The sequence below is a fragment of the Acomys minous genome, assembly GCF_964271855.1.
Source record: "Acomys minous genome assembly, chromosome: 3".
NCBI lineage: Eukaryota > Metazoa > Chordata > Mammalia > Rodentia > Muridae > Acomys > Acomys minous.
This window is the reverse complement of record NC_140485.1, coordinates 91,713,760-91,738,125: the sequence shown is the minus strand read 5'-3', so window position 1 is coordinate 91,738,125 and position 24,366 is coordinate 91,713,760. Positions and strand designations below refer to the sequence as shown.

General features: G+C 44.6%; 2 protein-coding genes across 9 annotated transcripts in view; one reads left to right on the top strand and one right to left on the bottom strand.

Annotated features, from left to right (window-relative positions):
* Positions 1 to 6,975, top strand: part of POPDC1 (popeye domain cAMP effector 1) — a 40,821-nt gene extending 33,846 nt beyond the window's left edge. For both annotated transcript variants that reach the window (XM_084777091.1, XM_084777092.1), the window contains exon 8: positions 6,423 to 6,975. In XM_084777091.1, the coding sequence (XP_084633217.1) occupies positions 6,423 to 6,553 (131 nt within the window). In that variant the 3' untranslated portion in view covers positions 6,554 to 6,975. The remainder of the gene's footprint in view (positions 1 to 6,422) is intronic.
* Positions 6,976 to 16,719: 9,744 nt separating this feature from the next.
* The window catches only part of LIN28B (lin-28 homolog B), a 108,589-nt gene continuing 100,942 nt past the window's right edge, over positions 16,720 to 24,366 (bottom strand). For all 7 annotated transcript variants that reach the window (XM_084777100.1, XM_084777097.1, XM_084777098.1 and 4 more), the window contains one exon: positions 16,720 to 21,806. In XM_084777100.1, coding sequence (XP_084633226.1) covers positions 21,434 to 21,806 — 373 coding nt within the window. In that variant the 3' untranslated portion in view covers positions 16,720 to 21,433. The remainder of the gene's footprint in view (positions 21,807 to 24,366) is intronic.

The following is a 24,366-nucleotide window of genomic DNA, read 5'->3' as shown; positions in this document are numbered from 1 at the left end:
GTCCTAATCCTTGCAAAGCTTTTAATTACTTTACTTGCTAATGCAGTTGGCCAGATGGCTAAGGGTAATAAGACTTGGAAAACCATGAAGAAAACGTCTTGAGAGTTAACACACGAAAGGGAATGACCTAAGAGATGTCAGGTAGATGACAAAAGTGTCATGCCTTACAAGACTGTGCTCCTCAAGCCAAGCGGAGTCCCGGACAGACTTCCGATTGCAGAACACCGCCTCCTCGACGCTCAGACATGAGCCCACTCCCTTATCCCAGGCAGCAGGCATGACCTTCATTCAGACTCCAAGAACAGCTAATCATCTGTTTACTCTGGACCCCTAGGAATGGCCCTCGGGGCCTGGTGTAATTATAAGTACACTGAAATAGAAGTGAGCTTAAGAGGCACAGAGTTCTGGAATTTCCCTCGCTGACTTTTCCCTCTGCGGTGCGTCAGTTCTAACTGCCACGTCTGATCCTTCTGGTCCATGCGATAAAAGGCCCCTGCGGTTCTAACTCAAGACTTCAGGATGACAGAAAAGGGTCTGTGCAGGACCCAGCCTACACCCACACTCTGTCTTTATTTTCAGAGCAGGCAAGGACCTGCAAGGACCCATTGGCAGCTCACAGTGTGCACTGATCCCCGTTGACAGGCAGGTGTTGCTGTCACTCTGTGATGTCTGGTACACTTGGAGGTGCCCACTGCTGTGGAGCCTCATTCCTCCACATTTGCTGTCCGTTTCCTTCTGTGCTTAGGAGTACAACCCATGGCGACAGTTCTCTCCCGTCACTTGAGCACCTGTGAACCTAGGGTCTAGGCAGAATAAAGGGCGTCCCTCTGTCTGTGCCTTCTCCATGGATTGAGTGTTTATGGGGAACGGTGTGGAATTCTGTGGACAGGGATTCTTTGTCATGTGAAGGTGGCTTTTTGTGTAACTATCTGGCAATTTTATGCCCTGCCTGGGGGCAGTTCAGTTGGAGACTATTTCTTTTATAATAAACTGCTAACTAGTAGCCATAGACCATCAAATTAGAATGTAATTTAAAATATATAAGAATTATAGTAATTTTTTAAAATGTGTCTATTGAGTTTTATTCCTTAATTATTCATCCTTTTTCTTTCTGAGACAGGGTCTTACTAGGTAGCCCTGGCTGATCTGAATCTTTTTTTTTTTATGCTCTCCGTTATGAGGAGATGGGATTTATTTATTTTTTTTAAAATGTTTTATTAATTTATTCTTGTTACATCTCAACAGTTATCCAATCCCTTGTATCCTCCCATTCTTCCCTCCCTCCTGACCATAATTCATAGTTAACCTCTTCTGTCTCCCAACTGTGAATGTTACTTAAATTTTTTAAATGCAAGAATCAGTTTTCTAGAAGTTTTATGGCTACAGAAGATTATTTGCCGAGATGTCATGAACCTCCGTGTAATGTCTTCCAAGGATGTAGATAATAGGAAAAGGCACCTGAGCAACGACGTGCCCCATTTCTTCCTCAGCCTCTGAAGCTTTCACACGTGTGTGAGGCAGGTGGGTCTCCTGGGGAAATGCCCAGGGATGCCTCAGTGTGTAAAATTAATGGCAAACTGGGCAAGCTGGTAGGAAGAGCATATTCCAGCCCAACTTCTGGTATGTTAAGAAACGACTTTGTGCTCATACTCCAGCATGGTTTTAGATGTAAGGGGCAGGGGAATAGTGTACAGCCCTGTGGTAGTGGGTGGGAGTCCCCTCTAACATGGCCCAGTGGGTCCGAGAGTCCTTCCCACTCTTCAAAGCCAGCCTTCTTTGCAAGTGTTGGCAGTGGTAGATTCTTAGGACAGGCGACCCTGTCAAACTGCCAACTGTGACATCCCCTTTGAGCCTCAGTGGCACGGGAACCCCGGGCAGAGATGGTTGCCAAAGGTGGGTACTCTGTGTGGCTTTGATTCCTAGCCAGGCAGCCAAGAGGTGACTGGGCGGTTGCTAGGGGCAGTGACTGGGCGGTTGCTAGGGGCGGTGACTGGTTCATTCCTCACTGTGTCTTTCTGCCGTGGTGGAGACACATGAAAGTAGCACTGCTAGAGGACCGAGCTGTGTGAAGCTCCCGAAGTCAGCCATGAAACTCACAGGGCAGACCTACCAAATAGTCTCTGTTTTGTGCACACAGTGAACCTGTCAGTAGGGATAAAGGAGACGTGAAGGTGTGGTGATGTCGCATTGCTCTGAAGAATGGTCTGAGCACCCGTGGTATACATCAGTCAGACTGCATCTCCACCTTTAGTTCTTCTCCTACTGTGTGGGGTGGGACTGGGTGGGGGGATGATCTGATCCTCACCATGGCTTTCAGGCTGACCTGCACTCACCACTGTGCTGCCTCAGCTTCCCAGGTTCTGGAGTCCCAGAGGCATGGCCGTGCCCAGCTCTTAGTGCTTCATGATAAAAGCCAGCATCTAACACCTCCCTGCCACTTGCTCTTGTCTGAGGGGATGGGAAGGAGTTAGCAATTGATGGTGCTGTTAAACCTTCCTACTGATATTTCCCTTAGTGACAGAGTTCTTTGTCATATGCTCAGCAGCACCCATCAGTGAGGGTGGGGTCTTGTGTGCACTAAGCAATGAGGGTGGGATCCTGAGGTCACTAAGCAGTGAGGGTGGGGTGCTGAGTGCACCTGTAGTGAGGGTGGGGTCCAGAGTACACCAAGCAGTGAGGGTGGAGTCCTGAGTGCACTAAGCAGTAAGAATGGGGTCCTATGTGCACCCTGTAGTGAAGGTGTGGTCCTGTGTGCACCCTGTAGTGAGGGTGGGGTCCAAAGCCCTCCCTGCAGTGAGGATGGGGCCCTGAGTGCACCTATGAATGAGGGTGGGGTCCTGAAGTGCACCCAGCAGTGCGGGTGGGGTACTGAGTGCATTAAGCAGTGAGGGTGGGGTCCTTAGTGCACTTAGCAGTGAGGGTGAGGTCCTGAGTGCACCCAGCAGTGAGGGTGGGGTACTGAGTGCATTAAGCAGTGAGGGTGGGGTCCTGAGTACACCTCATAGTGAGATTGGGGTCCTGAGTACACCCAGCAGTGAGAGTGGGGTCCTGATTGCACTAATGAGCAAGGTTGGAGTCCTGAGTCACCCAGCAGTGAGGCAGGGGTCAAGAATGCACTAAGTAGTGAGTCTGGGGTCCTGAGTCCACTAAGCAGAGAGGGTGTGGTCCTGAGTGTACCCAGCAGTGAGGGTGGAGTCCTGAGTACACTCAGTAGTGAGATTGGGGTCCTGAGTGCACCCAGCAGTGAGAGTGGGGTCCTGAGTGCACTAAGCAGTGAGGGTGGAGTCCGGAGTGCATTAAGCAGCAAGGGTGGAGTCTTGATTGCACTAAGAGGCAAGGGTGGAGTCCTGAGTCACCCAGCAGTGAGGCAGTGGTCATGAGTGCACTAAGCAGTGAGGGTGGAGTCCAGAGTACACACAGCAGTGAGGGTGTGGTCCTGTGTGCACTCAGTAGTGAGGGTGGGGTCCTGAGTGCAACCAGCAGTGATGGGGTGGTCCTGAGTGCACACTGTAGTGAGGGTGTGGTCCTGAGTGCACCCAGCAGTGAGGGTGGGGTCCTGAGTACACTAAGCAGTGAAAGTGGGGTACTGAGTGCACCCTGCAGTGAGGGTAACCCTGCAGTGAATGCCTAACAAAGGTTGCAACAGAGGCCTATTAGGTAGTGGTCAAACCTAGAGACTTAAACGCTCTCAGAGTTCAAATCTATGCATGATGAGGGATGAGATAGAGTCCCTTCGTCTCAGGGAGATCCCGCTAGCACAGGACGGCTGGTGGTACCCAACCACTGGGGTTGGCCTCTCCTGGGATTCTGTGTGGTGACCGTGTGTGCTTCCCATGGCCTTAGCCTTAGTTTCTGATGGTTTTTGTGTCGTGCTTGATGGGAGGGGTTTTAAAGTCACCACGCATTTAACTATTCTAAACAGCCTGTCCTGACTGTGTGTGCACGGTAGGCCGAAGGGGAGAGGTCGTGGTGAGTACAACCCTCAAGGTGCTTGTTTTCCAGTAAGGGAGAGGTGCACATCACCACACATTGTGATGCAGAACTGAGATGAAGGTGGTAGAAGAAATTATGGAGGAGCACACGAGGGTGTGGGTACACAGACTGGGTGGCTAAGGAGGGAGGGAGGGAGGGAAGGAGGGAGGGGCCATTCCAGGTACAACAGCAACAAGAGAGGGACAAGGACAGGTGCACGTGGAAAGCAGTGAGTGTAGGAGCATAGGCTCCCATTGGACCCACCTGTGTGTCATCTAAAGGTTGTAGGTTCCAGTTCCTTAACCTGTTAATGCTACACAGTAAATACCACAACTGTTTTCCCTAGGAAGATATTATGGGAACAGACTAAAACTCTTTCCCAGAAGAGCTGAAAGTTCTTGGAAGGTTGTCCTTGACCATTTCCAGTTACACTGGAATACTGGAAGTTACATGTTTTTGTTTTTGTTTTTTTCCCTTCTGAAAAGATAACAAGAGAGACTGGGTTAAATAGTTGAGAAACTCATCCCATTTGGGCTCCAGGGGAGAGTCCAGCCTCACAGACCATAGACTACCCATCCCTGGCTTGATAAATGGGCTTGGAAGCTACAGATCAATTAGCCCCACTTTTCTGTCAGAGCGAGCTGGATGTCCAGCCGGGTCTGTGTGCTGTGTACTATTGATTGGCTTTAATGCTCTGAGGCATGCCGTCCTCAGGGCTTTATGAGATTGCAGATTCCTGACCTGAATTAATATTTTATGAGATTCAGTCATCACTGGAGCCAGTGATGGAAGCCATGGCAAAGGCAGTCTTGCTACTCTCAAGGCAGTTGATACTCAGAATCACAAACTGCTGTTTGAGCACAAGCCCCATTTCCGGTTGAGGCGGTGATGGATTTTGATACTCATTTTCATCCAGAGCACTGACCTCCAGAGGTTGTATTGATTACTGTTCTCACAAACATTAACAAGGTGATCAGTCTATTTCCCATACTGATCCAAGAACTCAGAAATTGCATACGCCTCCTAAGAATTTGCCAGGTAAGCGCTGTCCTCAAGGTCCTATTTCATAGAAGGGGGAAGCAGGCAAGAAGTGAAGTGTCCTACCCAGTCATATCACTAGGGGGCAGCACAGTGGGAGATGTTTCCTGAGCTGCTCTGGTTTTGGCCGCTGTCAGTGCTGCCTTTATCACTTTCAGAGCTGCTCGTTGTGGCTAAGAACTAAAGCATCTTGCTCTCACCAGCACTGCCTTCCTCTCAGGAGCAGCCTGAGGCATACCTGCCGTCCTGCTCTTCCTTGATAGCTGCAGGCATGCATGCCCAGTGCTGGCCAGTCTCGCTGTGTGGCTCACATCAGCAGTGACCTGTGTCATTTCAGTTTGGCCAGTCTGTTTCACATCTAAAGTCCACCAAGTATTTGGAGAGTTGAGTCCTTCCCCGACACAGTCCAGCAGTAGCTGACTGATTGCCACCAACCCCATGGGTAGGCACAAAGGAGTGGACAGGTGCAGGGGAGGGTGGGGCAGGTGGAGACTCTTGGCCTTGAAGGCCAAGTGATTGGAAGAGGGGAATTCGGGCTTATGTTGTTATGTGAATAGTTGGCCACACATCTTAAAGGTGCACTTTATAAAAAAAACAAAAACAAAAAAACAAACGAACTTTTAGGGACAAAGGTAAAAAGCACTTTCTCCAACCCTGCCAGCCTGAGTCGGGTCCCTTAGGAGCTGTGTGTGGAGGGAAAGACCCAACTCTGACTTCCACACACATACTGTGCCACAAGCACACACACACAATAAATAGAGTCAAAATCTTACGTGATTTTAGGCGGCATGCTGTCCCTCCTCAGGCGTGGGGTCATGCTAGGCAGGATGCAGCATCGTGAGCTCTGGGGTAGATAAATGGGCGTAGGAACTGTCTCTTTGGTCAAATAGCAAAAGCCCAGGGTTGTATTCGTCCCACCTGACACTCTGCTCTTCCACATCTCTCCTCACTCCCACACTTTGGTCCAGGAAGGAGGTAAACTCGTGGTGGCAGAAAATGTACTTATAGGACAGTTTCTGTCAGAGTCTGCAGTGTGGGACCAGAACTTGTTCCTTAGGGAAATATGAGTTCAAACAACTTTCCAAGGCCAGCCTGAGTTGGGTCCCTTAGGAGCTGTGTGTGGAGGGAAAGACCCAACTCTGACTTCCATTGGTGGAGTCAGGTGTAGGGTACCAGTGTGGGGCATGTGTGCCGAGATGGGCCTCGGCGCATTCCCCATGATTTCCGCATGTTCACGACGCCCATGCTGCCAGAGCAGACGCAGCGGGAGCCGCTCAGGTCTGTCCTCTGAACTGAGACTCTCACTCTTGACATAGTCGCTCACTTAGCCACTAGAGTGGAGACATGCGAAGGTGCCTCATATCTGGACCGAGCTCTGCACTCAGCAGTCCACGATTTGTGCTTCTTTACAGCCATGTCGTCCCCGCAGCAGCGAGCCTCTGCCAAGATGAAGCCGATAGAGGAAGGGGTGGAAGACGATGATGACGATGAGGTCTTCATACCCGTGTCTCCAGGCGCACTTGCAGTCCGTCAGCTGCCTTGAAGAGCATCTTCTGATCGAGGTGGAAACTGTCCTGATAGGCAAGAGAAGTCCCAGCGTCTGCCATGACTTCTGGGTGGTTTGCTTCAGTCCTGCCCTCTGGGAAGTGAGGGAGGGCAGTGGACAGAAGCTGTGGGCTGCCTGTCTTGTTGGTCAGCTCCCTAACTTAGCCGAGCCTTCTGACAACCAGGCCCTGCTCAGTTTTGAGATATGTATTTTTGCAGTAGATATATTAATATTATTTTTAATTAACCTTAGAGCTATCGACACAAATGCTTTTTCACTTATTTTTCTAAGTTGTGGCTCTTTTTCTCACATGTATTTTTTTTCTCTACCATGGTAATTTAGAACAAGTTGTTCGTTTGATAATTTTAACGATGTAAGTGAAAATTGAGGCTGACATAACATTAAAAATTTTACCTTTGGTTCAGTTGACTTTTTCACGACAGATTTTAGAGAAAGCTGTGTCTGGTTTTGTTTCCTGCACCGAAACCAGAAGTGTCCCCACTAGATCACCCTCCTTGCTTGGTTTGCAAATCGATTGACAGTGACCGTTCTTATCTGAGTGACCCTCGTCCCCTGCCGGTTTATAAATGACTCTGAAACCTGGGCCTGCAGTGCCACTGAGTATACGCATTTCTGAGCTCAGTGCCAATTTGCAGTTAAGCTCAAGTTTCTGCCTTCTCATTTGGAGCCGGGTTGGCCACACGCTTAGATATGGGAACGGCCTCACATTAGGGGAAGCAAAGGAAGAAGGACTGAGCATGTACCAGTACCAGTGGTGCCTCGCTGAAAATGAGCTTTGCCCCCTGTCTGTTTCTGGGATCCCAGTTGCTCGTCTAGAAGGAGATAGACTGAGCCAACCATGATGGTTCACACCTGTCACGTCAGCCCTTGGGAGGCTGAGGCAGGAGGACTGGATGTTTGAGGGCAACCTGGGGTCACCTAGAGAGACTTTGTCTCAAAACAACAATATTTAAGGGCCAGCTGGTTCCAGAGCTGTACTCAAGAGGCACACCCATGGGCAGAGGCTTCCCCTGAGGCCAGAGGCATCCAAGCTGGGTATTGTTGTGAGGGCCGTGGCATGGATCTTTCTTTCCTGCTAGTCATGTTTTTTTAGTGATGGGTGATATACTTGGTTTTGCCAAAATCACTTGGCACGCAGGCCGCTCAGCTGAGGCCACCAGCTGGCTCTAGTAGTCATGACTGTTCATTGTTTCATCTTCTCAAACCAACTTGGGCAAGCCCCCTGTCATGCTCAGGAGCTAAGAAAAGCTCTGAGTGAGTCGTCTTTGGGGGTGAACTAGGCTGAGTGGGTTCACTGAACAAGTCTCTCAGTTTTGCAAAAATGAAAAGAGTGATGACTTAGGCCTGGCCTGAAGGCTGTAGCTGTCAGCCAGGGGGACACTTGGTCCATTAGCCCACAGAAGACGTGATAGGGTGGGTCTCAGTTTCTACGGAACTACTCACCCACACAGAAGGCTGATTTACAAAGTCTGTCTGACAGTGACACCAGCTGAGAAGGCAGGAATATAAGATTCCAAGGTGACCAGTCTTCATGTGTGGTGACTCCATTGTCAATCCCAGATAGTAGAAAAGGTCATCTCTGCTGACCTGCCTGGATAGAGTTGAGGTATTTGTGGTGCTGGGAAAGCACATAGTTAAAGAGTGGCTAATTTAGAATCCTTCCCTCTTACCACGGAAAGGCGTGTGTATCAGTGTCACTGATAACGAAGATCCTAATCTTGTGGTGAGGAATCTTCAGAGAAGCCAGCCACTTAGTGGGAGCAAGAAACTTGAAACTATTTCTAAAGACATATCTCCAAGGGAGACAAAGAGCCTCGGAGAACAGGAGCCACAGGCTATTGAACAGCCCTCCCACCTTGACTTGACTGCAAAGGAGCAGAGAAGAAAACAGAAGAGAGTTCCAAGGGTGAGGTCCTCGGACAACTCTAGATTCATTCACACACATGAGCAAGCGTATTTTTGTACAAAGCGTAACTTAACAGACTAAAGGATGTTTGTGCCAGGCTCCGGTAAGATGCTTCCTTTGCTTTTAGCATTCAGTTAGCTCTGAGACCAAGGTTTAGAAAATGTTCTGCAGAAAGATTTCTATCAGTATCCCCGGTATATGTGTAAATGCACCGTCCAGTCATTGTATGCCCCTAGGGTATAATGTCTATATGAAAATGTCCTTGTCATTTAGGATATTTTGAGAGCTCTCAGAACATTTATATTTATAAGACAGCACAGATATAATACAGATCTGCATCTATATTTATCTATCTCACAGTAGTCACGATGGGTGCTATAATACCCTATTAGTGCTTTCTGAACTCTATTTCTCCCTGTCACCCTGCTGCGCTGCTTTAGGGTCTGTCTTTCCCCCCAGGCTTCTGAAGATTTGGAGTTTTGTGGGGTTGGTTGGTTGGTAGGTTGTTCTTTTTAACTTAGAGCCATTAGTTTCTGCTTCCTTCTCCCATTGAGGTCCTAACCACAGAAGCACCTGGCTGCTGGAAAAATCTTTAGGAAAAGCTGACGTGACCTGCATACTCCCGTGCCCCCAGCACACCCAGGCCGAAGCATGGTTTCCAGGAAAGCTCCCACGCTAGAAAGTGCTTCCCTGCTTTTAGGGCTCAGTGCACATCTCCCTACAGACCCCCAGGGTGTGACTCCTAAAGGCTGACTTTTCATTTGTTTGGTCATTTCTACAACTGAAACAGAAACCTTTGACCCTGCTATGTCTGTTCCCTTTCCCGGTTCCCTCCCTGGCTCCCAGCCTCCTTTGCTGTCGCTAGGTCTCCAGGGGTTGCCAGCTCTGTGGGAGGTGAGAGGACATGCACTCACGCTTCAGTTCTGCTTCTGCTATGCATAGGACAGCACTGTCACTGGCAGCAGCCATGCTGTGATCATCAGAGCCCCTCGGAGCACCTCGGGTATGATGACATAGTGTACATGGTCTAATTTAAGGGAACCGATTCTAAGTGCTATTTATAGGCTTTCTGTCAAGCTTGCAAGCCAGTTTTAAGATGACGAGTTTCATGAATGCTTTATGCAGATACATTATAGGAAACTTTTCAGGTGCCGTTTACACTGATACCGTTCGCTGGGTATAATGTTATAGTTCAAATTCACTTCAGACATTGTCATTTGATCAAATAAACGTTTACTTAGAAAAACGTGTGTATTTTCCTGCTTGATGCCTCTTGCACTTAGGGCTTAGTCTTAACTCCATCCCAGGAGCAGAAGTTGGGCAAGGTAACTGCAGAGGCTGAGGGAGCCACTCTGCTGAGCAGCCCGCAGAGTAGTGCTGCTGGGTTGGTTTTGTTTTATTTAAGTGACCCAGGCTCTGCTGTCTTGACTCTGTTTGGCCAATGTAAGAGAATGCTGCAAAGCAATGTGGAGTTCACTGCACACAACCCCCAAACCTTTGGAGTCCCCCTTCTGGGACAGAGGCTCACAACCCTCTAGTTCTAAAAGGTCCAGCGATTCAGGGGTTTCTTTAAACAGCCAGGGGCCCTTGCAGCTTCCTGGGGACTGCGAGGTCCACTTTATTCCACTGTGCCTCCAAGGATCTGTAAAAGTTTATTTTGTGTGTATGAGTGTGTTTCTGCATGTCTGTGTACTGTGTGCATGCCTGGTGCCCACAAAGGACAGAACAGGGCCCCAGATGATTTTTTTTAATGAAATAATAAATATACCTTAATTCTCCACTTCTGGCATCTCCTATATTAGAACAACTCTAGGTTCATAATTTACAGTTGGTGTCTATGTGTGAGGAGCAGGTTAAGTACCATGTGAATGTGTCCTGTTGACACTCACACAGCCCAATGCTTCAGGCCCGTGGAAATTTGCAGAGCTTTTCTCTTGTCCAAGTACAAGTGTTTACAAAGGATTGACTGTTGCACATAGAAACTGTCAACCACACAGCTTCCTTCTGGGTGACTGCAACCTGACCTTGTTCCCCTCTGGACACCTGTGAAGATTAGCTAACCCAGCCTCATTCAGCTAAATACAGTAACCCCTCCCTTAGATGTATAAAAGAAACAAGCTGAGCTTCTATCTTGCTGCTGTTGTGTCTCCATCAGAACACATGGCCTCTCTACCCCAGCTCCTCTGTCCACATGTCTGTGTGTCTGTTCTTCCTTGTCATCCCAGTCAGGCCAGTCAACCCTGCAAGTCCTGGCATCAAAGTAATCAGAAAATGTGCATACTGAAATAAAACCTGTTCTGTTGGGTCTCTTTACCTGCAGAAACGAAGCTAATAGTGTTTGGGTGTTTCAGCGCACGTATGTTTGTATACCGTATGTACACCTGTTGCCTGCAGAGGTCAGAAGAGATCATCAGAGCATTGTCAGAGCCTCTGGGACTGGAGTTAGACTGTTTTAAACCACCATGTGGGTGTTGGGGATTGAACCCAGGACCTTTGAGAAGCAGTCAGTGCTTTTAGCCTCAAGCTGTCTTTCCTACCTTTTGCCAAATGCTAATGTTTTTAACCACAGACATCAAGGCCCTCCCTACTTCAGCTATTTCTACCCTAAGCCTCAGCCAGGGCACATTAGCCACCTGCTGTCTGCTGTGCCTGCTTTTCCCCTCCACTGAGGTCCTCACAGTAGGCAGCTAAATATCCAGCTGCCTTGTGACGTTCCCTGTGACGTTCTATATACGCTGGCTTGCCACCCTGTGCTGTCAAGGGTTCACATGCACCTTGTCCAGGAAGTCAGCCAGCCAATCCTGAATCAAAAATATTTGAGGCTGGATGTGGTTTCACATTCACTTAATCCTAATACTCCGGGAGGCAGGGGCAGGCAGAACTCTTGAGTTACAGGCCAATCAAGTCTACATGGTGAGTTCCTGGACCAAGCAGAGCTACATAGTAAGACCCTGTTTCAAAAAATGTTTTTTTTTTTTAATGGAAGGAATTATTATTTCTCTACTGAACATGTGAAGGCTTTTCCACATTTCCTCAGACCCTAAGGCACCTTGTAACAACTTTTTATACAGCCTTTGCTTTGTGTTGGACATTATAAGTAAGCTAGTGCTGATTATGTGAGGGACTGCAGTTCTTGGTTTTTTTTTTTTCCTGTTTTATGTAGATATTCGAATTTTCTGGGGTTCTAGAACCAAACCTTTCCAGATAACAATTAGAAAATTTCACATGTAGGTTTATTAGTAATATGAAATACTTAGATGTTCAAATTGTAGCCAAGGTGGTAAAAAGAATCACTCCAGAGTGTGGGAAGTGCGCCCTCTGCTGGAACTACTGTGGTACAGCATGGGAGGGAGCATTGGAGGGAAAGACAGAAAAAGATGTTTAAAGTTAGTCATGTCTCCTCAACACGCAGCACTTAAGTGAAACCAATAATATTTTATTTTAAATTAATTTGCATAAAATTATATTTATTTTGTTTTCTGGGAGTGCAACTGTCCACATGTGGAGGTCAGAGACAACCTGAGTCAGCTCTTTCCACCATGTGACGCTGAGGGTACAGAGGACATCAAATTTGGCATCAAGTATCTTCATCCACCACGCCATCTCACTGGCCTGAAATATACAGTCTAAAATTGTTCCCTCTTGTAGGTTTCCAGGACCCTCTGGATCCTTTTACTTTGCTATTCTCCCATGCTTCTCTCACCTAAAGTCCCAATAGGATGTCCTCCCCTCTGACCCACTTTCCTGGTAAGTAAAGTCTTTCATGGGACATACCCCTTGGGCTAGTGTCTCGATATAAGTGAGTATATACCATTTTGTCTCTTTTTGCTTCTGGGTGAATGATGGGCGGATCTGGGTCCTGGGGTCCTGCTCAAACTATGGCACCAGCCAAGGAAAATATAGGCAGTAAACTTCGAAACCCTACCCAGACCTACCCAATGGACAGGATATTCTCCACCGTTGAGTGAAGAGGGAGGTCTGACTTTCATACAAATTCTGGAGCCCCATTTCTGACCATATCCCCTTGATGAGGAGGCCTGGTGGCACTCAGAGGAAGGATAACAGGTCATCAAGAAGAGACTTGATACCCTATGAGCATATACAGGGGGAGGAGATCCCCCTCAGTCACAGACATAGGGGAGGGGAGTAGGGGGGAAGCAGGAGGGAGGGAGGAATGGGAGGATACAAGGGATGGACTAACAATTGAGATGTAATATAAATAAATTAATAAAATAAAATAAACATTGTTCCCTCTAGTCACCCTTACTAAGCGATAGCGTAGCTGAACTTCTTACTGCTGTCTAAGTACCAGAGACCGTGAGTGAGTGAACCGCATTCAGATATACTATTCTGTGTGGTGTGATTAAGTCACCTTCCCCATACTCCCTCAAGAAAAGCTTCACGGGCTATTGTGTGAGTCTGAGGAATAGGATCTCCAAGGATGTGAATGTGGCTCGTAGGGTGGTTGTTTGCTTTGTTCTGGGGTGAGGCAGGGGACTGGATGGAGGCTCTAAGGAACTTGCATGTATGCTTGAAGTGCTTTTACCCTTCAAAAATAGGCCTGGCTTCTTTGATTTCTCTGTTAGGGCTGGACACGGGAGAGTGTGTTTTGTGTCTGACAGTTTCTACAGTGCAGTAGAGGCGTAGAGAAGCAGACAGTGTAAACACAGTGCTCTGTGTTCGAAGGACTCAGGCTTCCCGTCCTCCTGTATCACAGACACGAACTACAGGAGCAGCATCAGCTCCCAGGTCCAGGCCAGCTACTTAATAAGCCAAAGGTGAGGACCGTCTCATCTCCACCTTTCTTCCAGGTAACTGGCCACATCATCCCCAGCTCCTCCTGAGCCCGTACCCTCTTGCCTTCACATGCCGGCTAGGTCATCCTAAGGAGGCAGGCACAATGTTCTGAGATGACACGCAAGGAAAGGAAACAAAGGGTTCTTCTCCCTCACTCGGTCTCTTGTTTTTGTTCTTAGAGTCACTTGAGTTCCAATGTACAATGAAGACTGGACAAGACATCCATAGTGAAGAAGAGCAAAGAGCACAGGCCCAGTGAGCTCGTAGCTGACAGTCCAGCAACAAGCAGGAAGCAAAATCTGTTAAGGAAACATCTGGTGCAGCAACTTACCGTTTCCGTATTAGTTCTCTTTCGTGTATTTTCCCCATCATGAAATAAAAGTGAACAAAAAAGCCAGGCCAGAAGAAGGCCTGGGGACACAGCTGGTGTGAGCCATCATGTGGGTGCTGGGAATTGAACTTGGATCCTCTTAAAGAGCAGCCAAGGGGGAGGTTCTCCCCCTCAATCACAGTCATAGGGGAGGGGAGTAAGGGGAAAGTAGGAAGGAGGGAGGAATGGGAGGATACAAGGGATGGGATAACAATTGAGATGTAGTATGAATAAATTAATAAAATATATTAAACAAATAAAAATAAATGAATACTTAAAAAAAAAAAAGAGCAGCCAGTGCTCTTAGCCGCTGAGCCATCTCTGCAGCTCCAATCTTGAACTCTAAATGCTTGTGTTTTCTAGCGACTACACTGTATTTGTTTTTCTCTTTACCCCTATTTCAAATAAGCACAAGTGTGCTTTGCCAGGCTTCTGCTCTGTGGCTTCACGTGTACTGCCTGTACCACTCACTTTTTCGTAGCATCTGGATGCACCCTACTGACCCATCTTCTGATGTACTAATCTCCGGTTTCTAGCCTGCTAACTCACCTGTTGGATTATTTTCACACATTCTAGGTTTAGGTTTTAGAAGCTGTATTATCTCGTGTGTGTGTGTGTGTGTGTGTGTGTGTGTGTGTGTGTGTGTGTTTGTGTTTGCATGCGCACAGAGGCCAGAAGAGAACATCACACCCCTTGGCGCTAGAGTACAGACGGTGTGAGCCACCTCACCTGGGTGCTGGAAACCAGAGTCCTCTGAAAGTGTTCCTGACAAGTGAGCCATCTGTGTAGATGTCAAGTCCTTTTACTAAGTCTTAAGATTCGTTAAGTGGCTTAAAAAAAAAAAAAAAAAACAAAAAAACCCCCCAAAACCTATATATGGGAAACAGCTTGGTGGGTAAAGGTACTTGCTTGCTGCCAAACCTGAGTTTGAACCCCAGGCTCTACATGTTGGAAGGAGAGAAAATACTGCAAGGAAAAAACCTGCAAGTTGTCCTGTGGTGGGTATCATGGCACACCCCCTCCCTACAAAGATGCAGTAACTTTTTTTTTTTTTTTTTAAAGAATCTCTATGAAGATTTTGGGCGCTTCCTTCCCTTAGAAGCCTTCTTCTGTCACTGTCTTTCAAATGCTATCTTCTGGCCTCCCTGAATTCCCTTTTCCTCTGCTCAGAGCAGTTTCCTCTTTGGTCCTCTCTTCCAATAGCAGCTGGGTAGCACTCCCAGGGAGCTAATGAAGGGGGTGCTGGGTGGGTCAGACTTCCTCAGGCTCCTGGTCACATCAGCTGCCCTCCAGTGAGCTGTCGGGAGTCCAGCAATCTCCTCACTTGCGGCCTACCTGTGTGAACTGTTTAACCTGGCTCTGGTCTTTTTATGCAATTTCTTCTGTCTGAGATTCCCCTTCCTGTGCTCAGCCTTCAAATAAGCGCACATTCATCAAGTGGCATTTCTGAACAATTCATTTAAATTTTATTTATGTTTTACCCACATGTGTGCCAGCTAGCTCAGGGGTTAAGAGCACTGGTGCTCTTGCAGGGCACGCACATCACAAACCATCTAACTCCAGCTCCAGGGGAATGCAGTGCCCTCTTCTGTTCTCTGAGGGTGCCAGGCACAAACAAGGTACATATACACACTGCAAGGAAAACACTCATACACATAAATAAAAATATTAAAAAAGAAAAGTATGGCCAGGCGATGGTGGTGTACACTTTTAATCCCAGCACTCAGGAGACAGAGGCAGGGGGATTTCTGAGTTTGAGGATAGCTTGGTCTATAGAACAAGTTCCAGGGCAGAAAGGGCTAGACAGAAAAACCTTGTCTCAAAAAAAAAAAACCAACCCCTCCCCCAAAGTATGTAACAGATGGCTATGAGCTACCATATGAATGCTGGGAATCAAATCCAGTTCCTCTGGAAGAGCAGCCAATGTTCTCAACTGTTGAGCTGTCCATCTCTCTAGTACTCTGAACAATTTTTACCTAAACAAGAAAACACTGTATGACAAATGTCAAGAAAGGCTGCTCCAAACTTAATCTAATGGAGACTCCATATGTGCGTATACATCACATTTGTGTGACCATAAGTAAATGAACAAAAAATCAATAGTGGTTATCTCTAGATCATAGGACTATGTATAATTTTCATTTTAGAACATTTTTTCATTTTAAAATTAATAAAAGTATTATCAGCTATTTGCATGTAGTGGTATTATATATTTTATTATATGTTTTTATTTTTTAATATTTATTTTATGTATGTGACTGCTTTGCCTTCAGTATGTGAATATATGTATGTATAACTCATTTGTACCTGGAACCCACAGAGGACTGAGGAAGGCATTGGATCCCATGGAACTGGAGTAACAGGTGATTTAAGTCACCATGTGGGTGATGGAAACCAAACCCAGGTCCTCTACCTGAATAGCCAGTACTCTGAATCACTGAACTCTCTCTCCATCTCCTATAGTTTTCTTATTTTCTGAAGTACAATACTACATTTTAAAACAAAAGTATAACAAAAATCCCTTCATAGCATGAGAAAAGCAAATTTGTCCACTGATATGTGAGCACATAAGTGGCTTGAAACTATGGAAGTATTCACTTAAAATGGCTAAGGTTCAATTAAACAAAACAAAACAAAAACCATGGGCTGCAGAGAAGGTTCACTAGATAAGATTACTACTCTTACAGAGACTCTGAGTCAGTTGCCAGCACCCATGTCAGGCGGCTCACAGCCCCCTGTAACTCAAGCTCTGAGGGATACAATGGCTGTGGCCTCCAAGAGTACCTGTACTCAACACACACACACACACACACACACACACTCTTAAAAAGTGTTTTTAATTTTTTTTGTTTGTTTTTTTGAGACAGGGTTTCTCTCTGTAGCCTGGCCTGTTCTGGACTCGCCTTGTAGATCAGGCTGGCCTCAAACTCACAGGGATCCACCTGCCTTTGCCTCCAGAGTGCTGGGATTAGAGGAGTGTGCCACCACCGCCCGGCTTAACTCTTTAAAATTATAATAACGTAGGAGTCATAAAACACCAGATAATAATAAAGCCAATCACCCATGGAATAGAGTAAACATAAGTTTAATTGTGAGACTGGGCAGTGTATAGCATTCAACACTTTCACCAATTTATTTTGACAGTACATGACTACTGCACACAGTTTAATCAAGTTACACTAACATTTTAGATTTTAGATACCCTAGTTTGCTTTTGCCAAATCCTTATAATTATTAGAAACCTGGTAAGAAAATTCTAAAATGATTTCTCCAAAAGGTTTTTGTAAGCTTCACGCCATTCTTTCTGGCCACACAAAGAGTTTGTCCTGATTTACAAGTTTGATAATACTGAACACTCGGATGATGACAAGCCCCAAAGGAAAAACCGTCCTTGTTTACCACCACCAGACCAAGCAGAAACCTTTTACTATCCTCACATTGGCATACATACCTCCAAAGGGCCCTTTATTCATTCACATAGTTTCTCAATCGTAGAGATCACACGCCAAACCCATCATAAATGCCAACACTGTTTTATTTTCTATCATGTAACTTTAAATCTCAAAATATCAAAAGCTAACAGAGTAAGACATTCGGCACGAAAAGACAACACTAAGCCCACGGCTGCGGAACAGCCCACGGAGGTGACGGGATGCGGTGTGCCGTTCTAACATCAACTCCTCTTTTTGTTCTTTCTAACACGAGTTCAAGTGTATTTTTAAAAAATTTTTCACTTGCAAACAACATGAATCAAAACGGACTGAGGTAACCTAAACACCACACAGGATAACTTTGAAATACTATTTAAAAACACTGTATTAAAGACACATAGAAACCAGGGTTCACTTTGGCCTTTGTATGGTTAGAGTTGTTACCACCACACCAACAACACACGCTAATTCAAGCCAGCTTGGCGGTAGGCGCCTGTGGTTGAAGAGGTAGTCCACGCCGTTATATTCAGGCCGGGAGCTCGCAGGCGCTAAGCCGCAGGTGTATTAAATACTGCAGCACGTCCGCACAGTACAGCACTTCACCTAATGCCAGGGCTTTGTTCCAAGCGTAAGATCAGCAATGAGTCATAGGTCACCCTCTCACTCTTAACTAAAGAGCTAGGTCACAGAACACACAGGCGCAGCTGAAGAGGCTGTTGACAGTATGTAAGACAGAACTGGATGCTTTCAACAAGTTGGTCTTTTTCTAAAACAAATAAATCTCATTAAGACATCTAGAAAATCAAAGTTGGCGCAATTCCACTTGCACATACTTTCCTGGATTTCATACCAAAGGGGAAATTACATATATATTTTATGATAAACACTTCTTAGAGAAAACATAAATTAATTTAAATTAACTTTAAGACTTAATGAGATTTCCCACATCCTGTATAATTCATCTTACAGTGAATGTTACAAGGTCTATTAACACGTATGGGCTTCTATTCACAAACTACATACAACCAGCAGCAACTCAGGCCTGCACTGGTGCAAGATAAATCTGAGCCAGAATATAAAAATAATTGGCAATAAAAACACCCTATATTTGGGGGGGGGTGGACTGATGTTAATAATGTGATGTCTTTATCTTTTCCTTTAGATTGCACGCTAAAATTTCCAAGTTATAAGCAGATAAAATTCTTGCTAAAACTTTCACTTGTAAAAATACATCCAAAGACTAGAAATGCAAGTATAAAAAATGTCTCCCCTATGACCTGCTGTGTAGAGAATGAATAACTCACAGGCTAAAAGGCTGGTGGTAATGCATCATTTTTAGGAGTTAGTTACATTTCTGTTGATATGAGGGGGAGGTCAAAAGGTGGTTGAATTCACAGACCATTGCCTCACTGTTAGGAAGCCCTGCAGAGCGGTGCTCCACAGACCCTTCTGTCCTTGCTTGGGGTGGCACTGCACTTTCTGTCTCCCCCTTGGCCAGCAGGTTAGTTTTGTGCCTGGGGCTTGTAATGCTGCAGTATGCTTTGCCTCAGTACAGTAAAGACACACGTGAAGGGGGGTAGGAACCTTTTATAACACTTGTCAGCAAAATACAAACACCAAGTTTGCTTCTGTTACCCCTCCTATCCTCTCCTCGGGCAATAGAGCCATTTTCTGTGTTCTGTTTCGCTTAGACGCAGAGTGTCCATACCGCCATAAACTCAATGCATGATAACTTGAGGAAACTCGGAGCTTGGAGACTTTGTTATCTAACATGAGAAGTCCTAATATTCGCAGGCAGTTTTCAGAAGCATGCAGTAGTAAATGCCAGTCTGTGCTACAGATTAAAAGTGTCTGTACCAGAGAATTATCACCAACCTGTGAGGCTGCAGCAGCAAGGTGTGCTATGTAGTAGCTAGGAGGTAGCCATTTGCTGTAAACAGAATGTTTCACTCGTGTGAATGAACAATGTGCTCATATCATTGAATTCACATCTGTAAGAAGTGGACTTTTACTTTATACGACTTAGACATGAAATAAAAACAGGAGGACCAATATCTGATATTCAGAAATTATGATCAATGTCAAACTCAGAGGTAGTTACTAACAAGTACACGTACATACATAAAGATGCAATTTATTTGGCTTGGTTTGAGTAGGTAGGACTATAGACTAGTCTGTAAAGAAACAATAAAAAACCTCATATAGTATGTTCCCTGAGCAAAGTTCTTTGTCCTGAGCATGTAACAATGACAATATTTTCATATAAAAAAATAAACTTTCAACCATAAGATAGGTTTGGTGTTTGCTCTTAGTTTCAGTATGGTCAGATGCTGAAAAGGATGTTGACTGCACCCAACAGGTCCACAGTCCAAGTGTTTCTGAACTTTCTACTTTCATGTTCTAAAGTGATCTCTGCTCTGAACTTTTATATGTAAACAGAATGTCCAATTTTCAAGTCCATAATTTCCTATTTCTATAGTCAAGGAACTTTGGTTTGAATTTTCAATGTGACCTATCATATTTTGCCTGTAGAACTGTTACCTTGGGTGACACTTTGATTTGTCTACATAATTTAAATAAGCTTGAAATCCTCACGTAAGGCAAGGCAGCACTGCTCTATGGCTACATCACATTCAGTATCGTCAAAGGTAACCTCTGCATTACAGCACACTGACACTTCAGTAAAACACTACGGAAAGTCTCATAAATACTGTCAAGAAATTCAAGCTAATCTGAAAAGGACTGGCAGGCCAGCCAGAGGCAGTTTCCTCTTCAAGTGCCTTGATGAAACCCATGACAAGACACACAGGAGGAACTCCTCAGCAGAACGTGTCTCCTCTGAGTCACAAGGCTTTCTTATTTGATTATCTGAGCTTATACCAACAGGCCCATATATTTACTGCCAACATTATGCACTGCAGTTCCTTGGTGCCTTCTTGGAGATGTTTCAAAAGTTTGCGCATTACATTTAGAAGCAGGCTAACTTCACTAAAAACAGAACAGCAGGGTGATACTAGCTCAGTCCCTAGCCGATCTGTTAGCAGACTGAGAATCCACCTGAGAAGATCTTATGAGCAGCTCTGAATACTCACCCCGAATCCATCACATAGATTATGTCAGCTTCTATATGCAAGGAAACTGTCATTGCATCAACATTATATAAAGTATTCTAGCCACACGGCAGTAGGCAAATTGGTCCCTCTGCTCCAGGCTTGTCAGTTTATCTGCCTGCCACCAAACACTATTTTTTTTAGTATCAATCATGGGCTTTATCTACTGGGCAATTGTGACCATCTACTTAATTTTCACTCTAAACCCCACTATTTTATTCCTATGCTGCTTTTGTTTGTTTTAAAAACAGGTCTGAGGACTCTCTGGGGGAAATAAAAACAGCCACCCAAATATACCCAGGAATTAGAGTTTTCCTCTAAGGCTTCAGTAGTAAGTACAAGACCTTCCCACTCTAAGTGATGGGTCACAGGCTCCCCAGTCAAGGGAGCCTTCTGTTGCCACCATCCCTGAAAAACCTCAGAACAGTTGTAGGTGGTACCAAAACACCGCTAAAAGCATCCTATTACTATTTATACATTAGCCTCTCCTTCATTTTTCTTAATAGGCAAGTAATTTACAATCAAAACAGAATAAAAGACACTGAAATATCAGCACAGAAACTTCACATTCATTGTCTTTTCTGGAGTTATGTATCCAAGAATTAAAAGCTTGCGGCAGTCAGAGGCATCTAGAGTTAAGTTACGACCTTCAAACAGGAGAAGAGAGCTAACAGTGACAGCAAAACACTCCATCAGCATCGAGACACAGTTCTGCATGCAGACTTGGGAGGCACTGCGTATCCCAAAAGCTTTCAGTACCATTTGACTGGCAGCTCTGAGATCTGAAGTATGCTTTGGTTCACATGAAAGGTAACAGTCACATGGTTATTTTTACATAATATAAAAGAAGTGGTTCTTAGGGAAAATCCAAGGGTTAATTCTAAAACCATTTCAAATGCTTCACATGGATTTTCAATGCTTGGAGATGCCCAATTATCTGAGAGAGAGTATGTGCTTATACATATATATGTATGTGAAATACACACACACACACACACACACACACACACACACACACCCCGATTCAGGTCTCCCCTCTCATTTATGCACATACTCTCAATTCTATAAAACACGACACCCTGCTTAAATGTAATTTGCTTAAGAGTGATTTGTCTGATTAAAAAATTCACAGTTCCTCAACAGTAGTTAAAATCCCTGGTCAGCTGCTCTCTGTGGAATACTATTCCCCTGTGCTTGCATGAGGTAGACTTCCCAACAGGGTGAAGAAAATGCTGACAAGTATTAAGGTTTTTTCCGTTTTTGAATTGAAGGCCCCTTTTTGTTTGGCCCTTCTGGTACTACAAATGCCTTCATGGAATATACTTCTTGGGGTGGCCTGTCTTGGGGCGGCCGTTCTGCCATCTCTGACTTTGCCTCCTGAGGAAATGGTGAAGTGCAGCCACGCCCGCCTCCCGCTTCTCCGGGTGACGTAGAAGCGCACGGCTGGGATTCTGCCTCCTGTCTTCCCTGAGAACTGGTGGGCAGCTGTGTGACAATTCTGTGTGGGCAGTTTGCCACCATGTGCATGATGCTTTGACAGTAATGGCACTTCTTTGGCTGAGGAGGTAGACTACACTCTTTAGCATGATGGTCAAGGCCGCCACAGTTGTAGCATCTACAAAGGAAATGAGAAAAACATCTTAAAGGTTGGTAGTGTATATCATTAATATTTAAAACTGTAGTAATTATTAACACAATACTTTACATTTATCAGCATTTTAACTTGCCAAAGTTAAACTGTCAATGAGAGCAGTTTATTTTGACTACTTTAAAGAATATATTATTTATGTTGTTTATACTGATTTCTTCAACAATTATCATCACCAAAATGTTCCAGCAACTTTATAAATTAGTTGTGTTAAACACAACAGCCAGTGAAAATGAAGGCACTAAAACATGGTAAATATTTCCATACAGAAATGAGTCACTCAAATTTAGGGGACTACTGTAAAAGAATAGTTTAACTCACTAGATGGCCATCAATAATAAACCCCAAATCCGCCATCTGGCTTTAGAAATGAGTATAAAAATATATTTGTGTGCCATTAGGAATTAACTTTTCAGCATTTAGGAAAGTTACAGACTGAATGGAGTTTTATAAGTTAAATACTTCAGTGCTTGTCACTTCATCTGTAGAAGCTAATAGAATGGAAATAAATTTTTTTTTGCCCTTGTATACAATTTACAAGAAAATTTGATGATGCACCTCGGTATCGAGTCAAGGGCGAGGGATTGTGGATTTAACACACACACACACACACACACACACACACACACACACACACACACTAAAACAGCGGGTCCTTTGTGCTAAGAGAGTACCAGCAGTGGCAGCAGCAGTGGCAGCAGCAGTTTTTATTCAGTGTCCAAAGAGCCTTCTTATAGGCAGCAAAAAAGGAATGCAACTCGCAGATTTGAGAATGAAACTCAAGAGGCGATTGCACACTGGAGGGACAGTCCCGAGGCAGGGAGGGGCGCGTTCTCAGAGCAGTGAACATGACTAGCTAACCAACATAAACACAGACATGGAAGCTGCTAGAAACAAGACATGAAACAGCAAAACAGGCAGCAGCCCAGTCGGGCCTGGTTCCTACAATGCTTACGCCATCTAGTCAAAGTGTCCAGTGTGAGGCAGTACAGTGAAAGTCCAAACCAGAACTCTGAGGCAAAGGAGGCCCTGAGGCTGGAGTTAATTCAGTCTGTTAGCTTGGGAAAGTTAGCTTTTCTTTCTATAGATACTAGCTTTCCCTTAGAGTAAAGTTTCCTGATTTGAAGTAAGCATAAACCTCATTTTTATTTGGTATTTAACATGAAGGCACACTGGGGGCACAGGCAGGCAGGATCCATACTAGAAGCTAGAAAATCTAACTTTGAAAATCTGAGCAAAGAAGTACATTTGCTGTTTCAATCCTAATTACCTTTTTCAAGCAGTTAAAAGTGGAGAAAATAAGAAGCACTTGTACTTCAAAAAGTTTTGCTCTGAGTCTTAAAGATAGAGTTTACTCACTGATTTGTTTCTAGGCCAACTGTTTCTTTTTAAGAGAAGTATTGATTTTATGAATCTGAGTGCTCTATCTGCATGTACACCTGTATGCCAGAGGGGGTCATCAGACCACATTATAGATAGCTATGAGCCACCATGTGGTTGTCGGAATTGAACTCAGAACCTCTGAAAGAGCTGACAGTGCTTTTAACTGCTGAACTATCTCTCTGGCCTCCAAGGTAAACTGCATTAATATTTTTGTTTTACATTACTTTCCGAGTACACGTATGATTCCATAATTCTCACTATAAAGCACATTATAAATTAATGTTTTTTTAAAAAAGAGGGCAAAATATGATAGATGTAAAAATTAGTTTTATTTTGACATATGACATAAAATTATGACTAGTTATATTTGTATATTTGAGAACACCAAATTTAATAATTTACATTATTTTACATTTCAAAGATAAGCTACTAATTCCTAGTAACTTAGCGAGTGGTGTATGTGGGTACTCAGGGTTTTATCTTCTAGAACTGGTTATAAAGAATGAAGTTTCTCTGTTAGCAAAGTTGAGGTTAATCATCCTCTGCTTCTCCCTTTGTCAGGGTGGGCTTTAATTCTTTGTAGTAATCAAGTATATACTTATCCTAATGGACTGCATCATATTTTCAAATAAAGTGTCCTAACCATTTGTAGCCATAGTAATTTAACAAGCACTGCAATTAAGGTACAAGTACCTCTATCAAATGGCCTGAGAGTATAAAAGTAAATGATACAAAGTATCAGACAATGCTTGAAAGTCAATGTCATCTATGAATATGACCACGCTACTTACAGAACTGCTTCCCACATAGTTCTCTTCTATAATGAGTGTTGAAAGTCTTAATTTTGCTTTTTGCCTACCTTTAAAACTTTTTTTAAAATTAAATTTACATCCTGAAGCCCATGTACAGCCAGGAGGTCAGAAAGAGTCTGGAAATAAAGCTACTTCTGTCCCATGCATACCAACTTCAGTTACTGTGGTTACATATTGCCTTATCCAATTCAGGGAAGCACTCTGCCCACTCACAAACAAGGGCGTGCAAGTCAGAATTCTGTGTTTACAAATGGAGTCTTACATCATCACATTTTGGGTACCTGGTTGTAAAAATGATTTTAAAGAAAAAAAAATAACAATTTTAAGTTTTC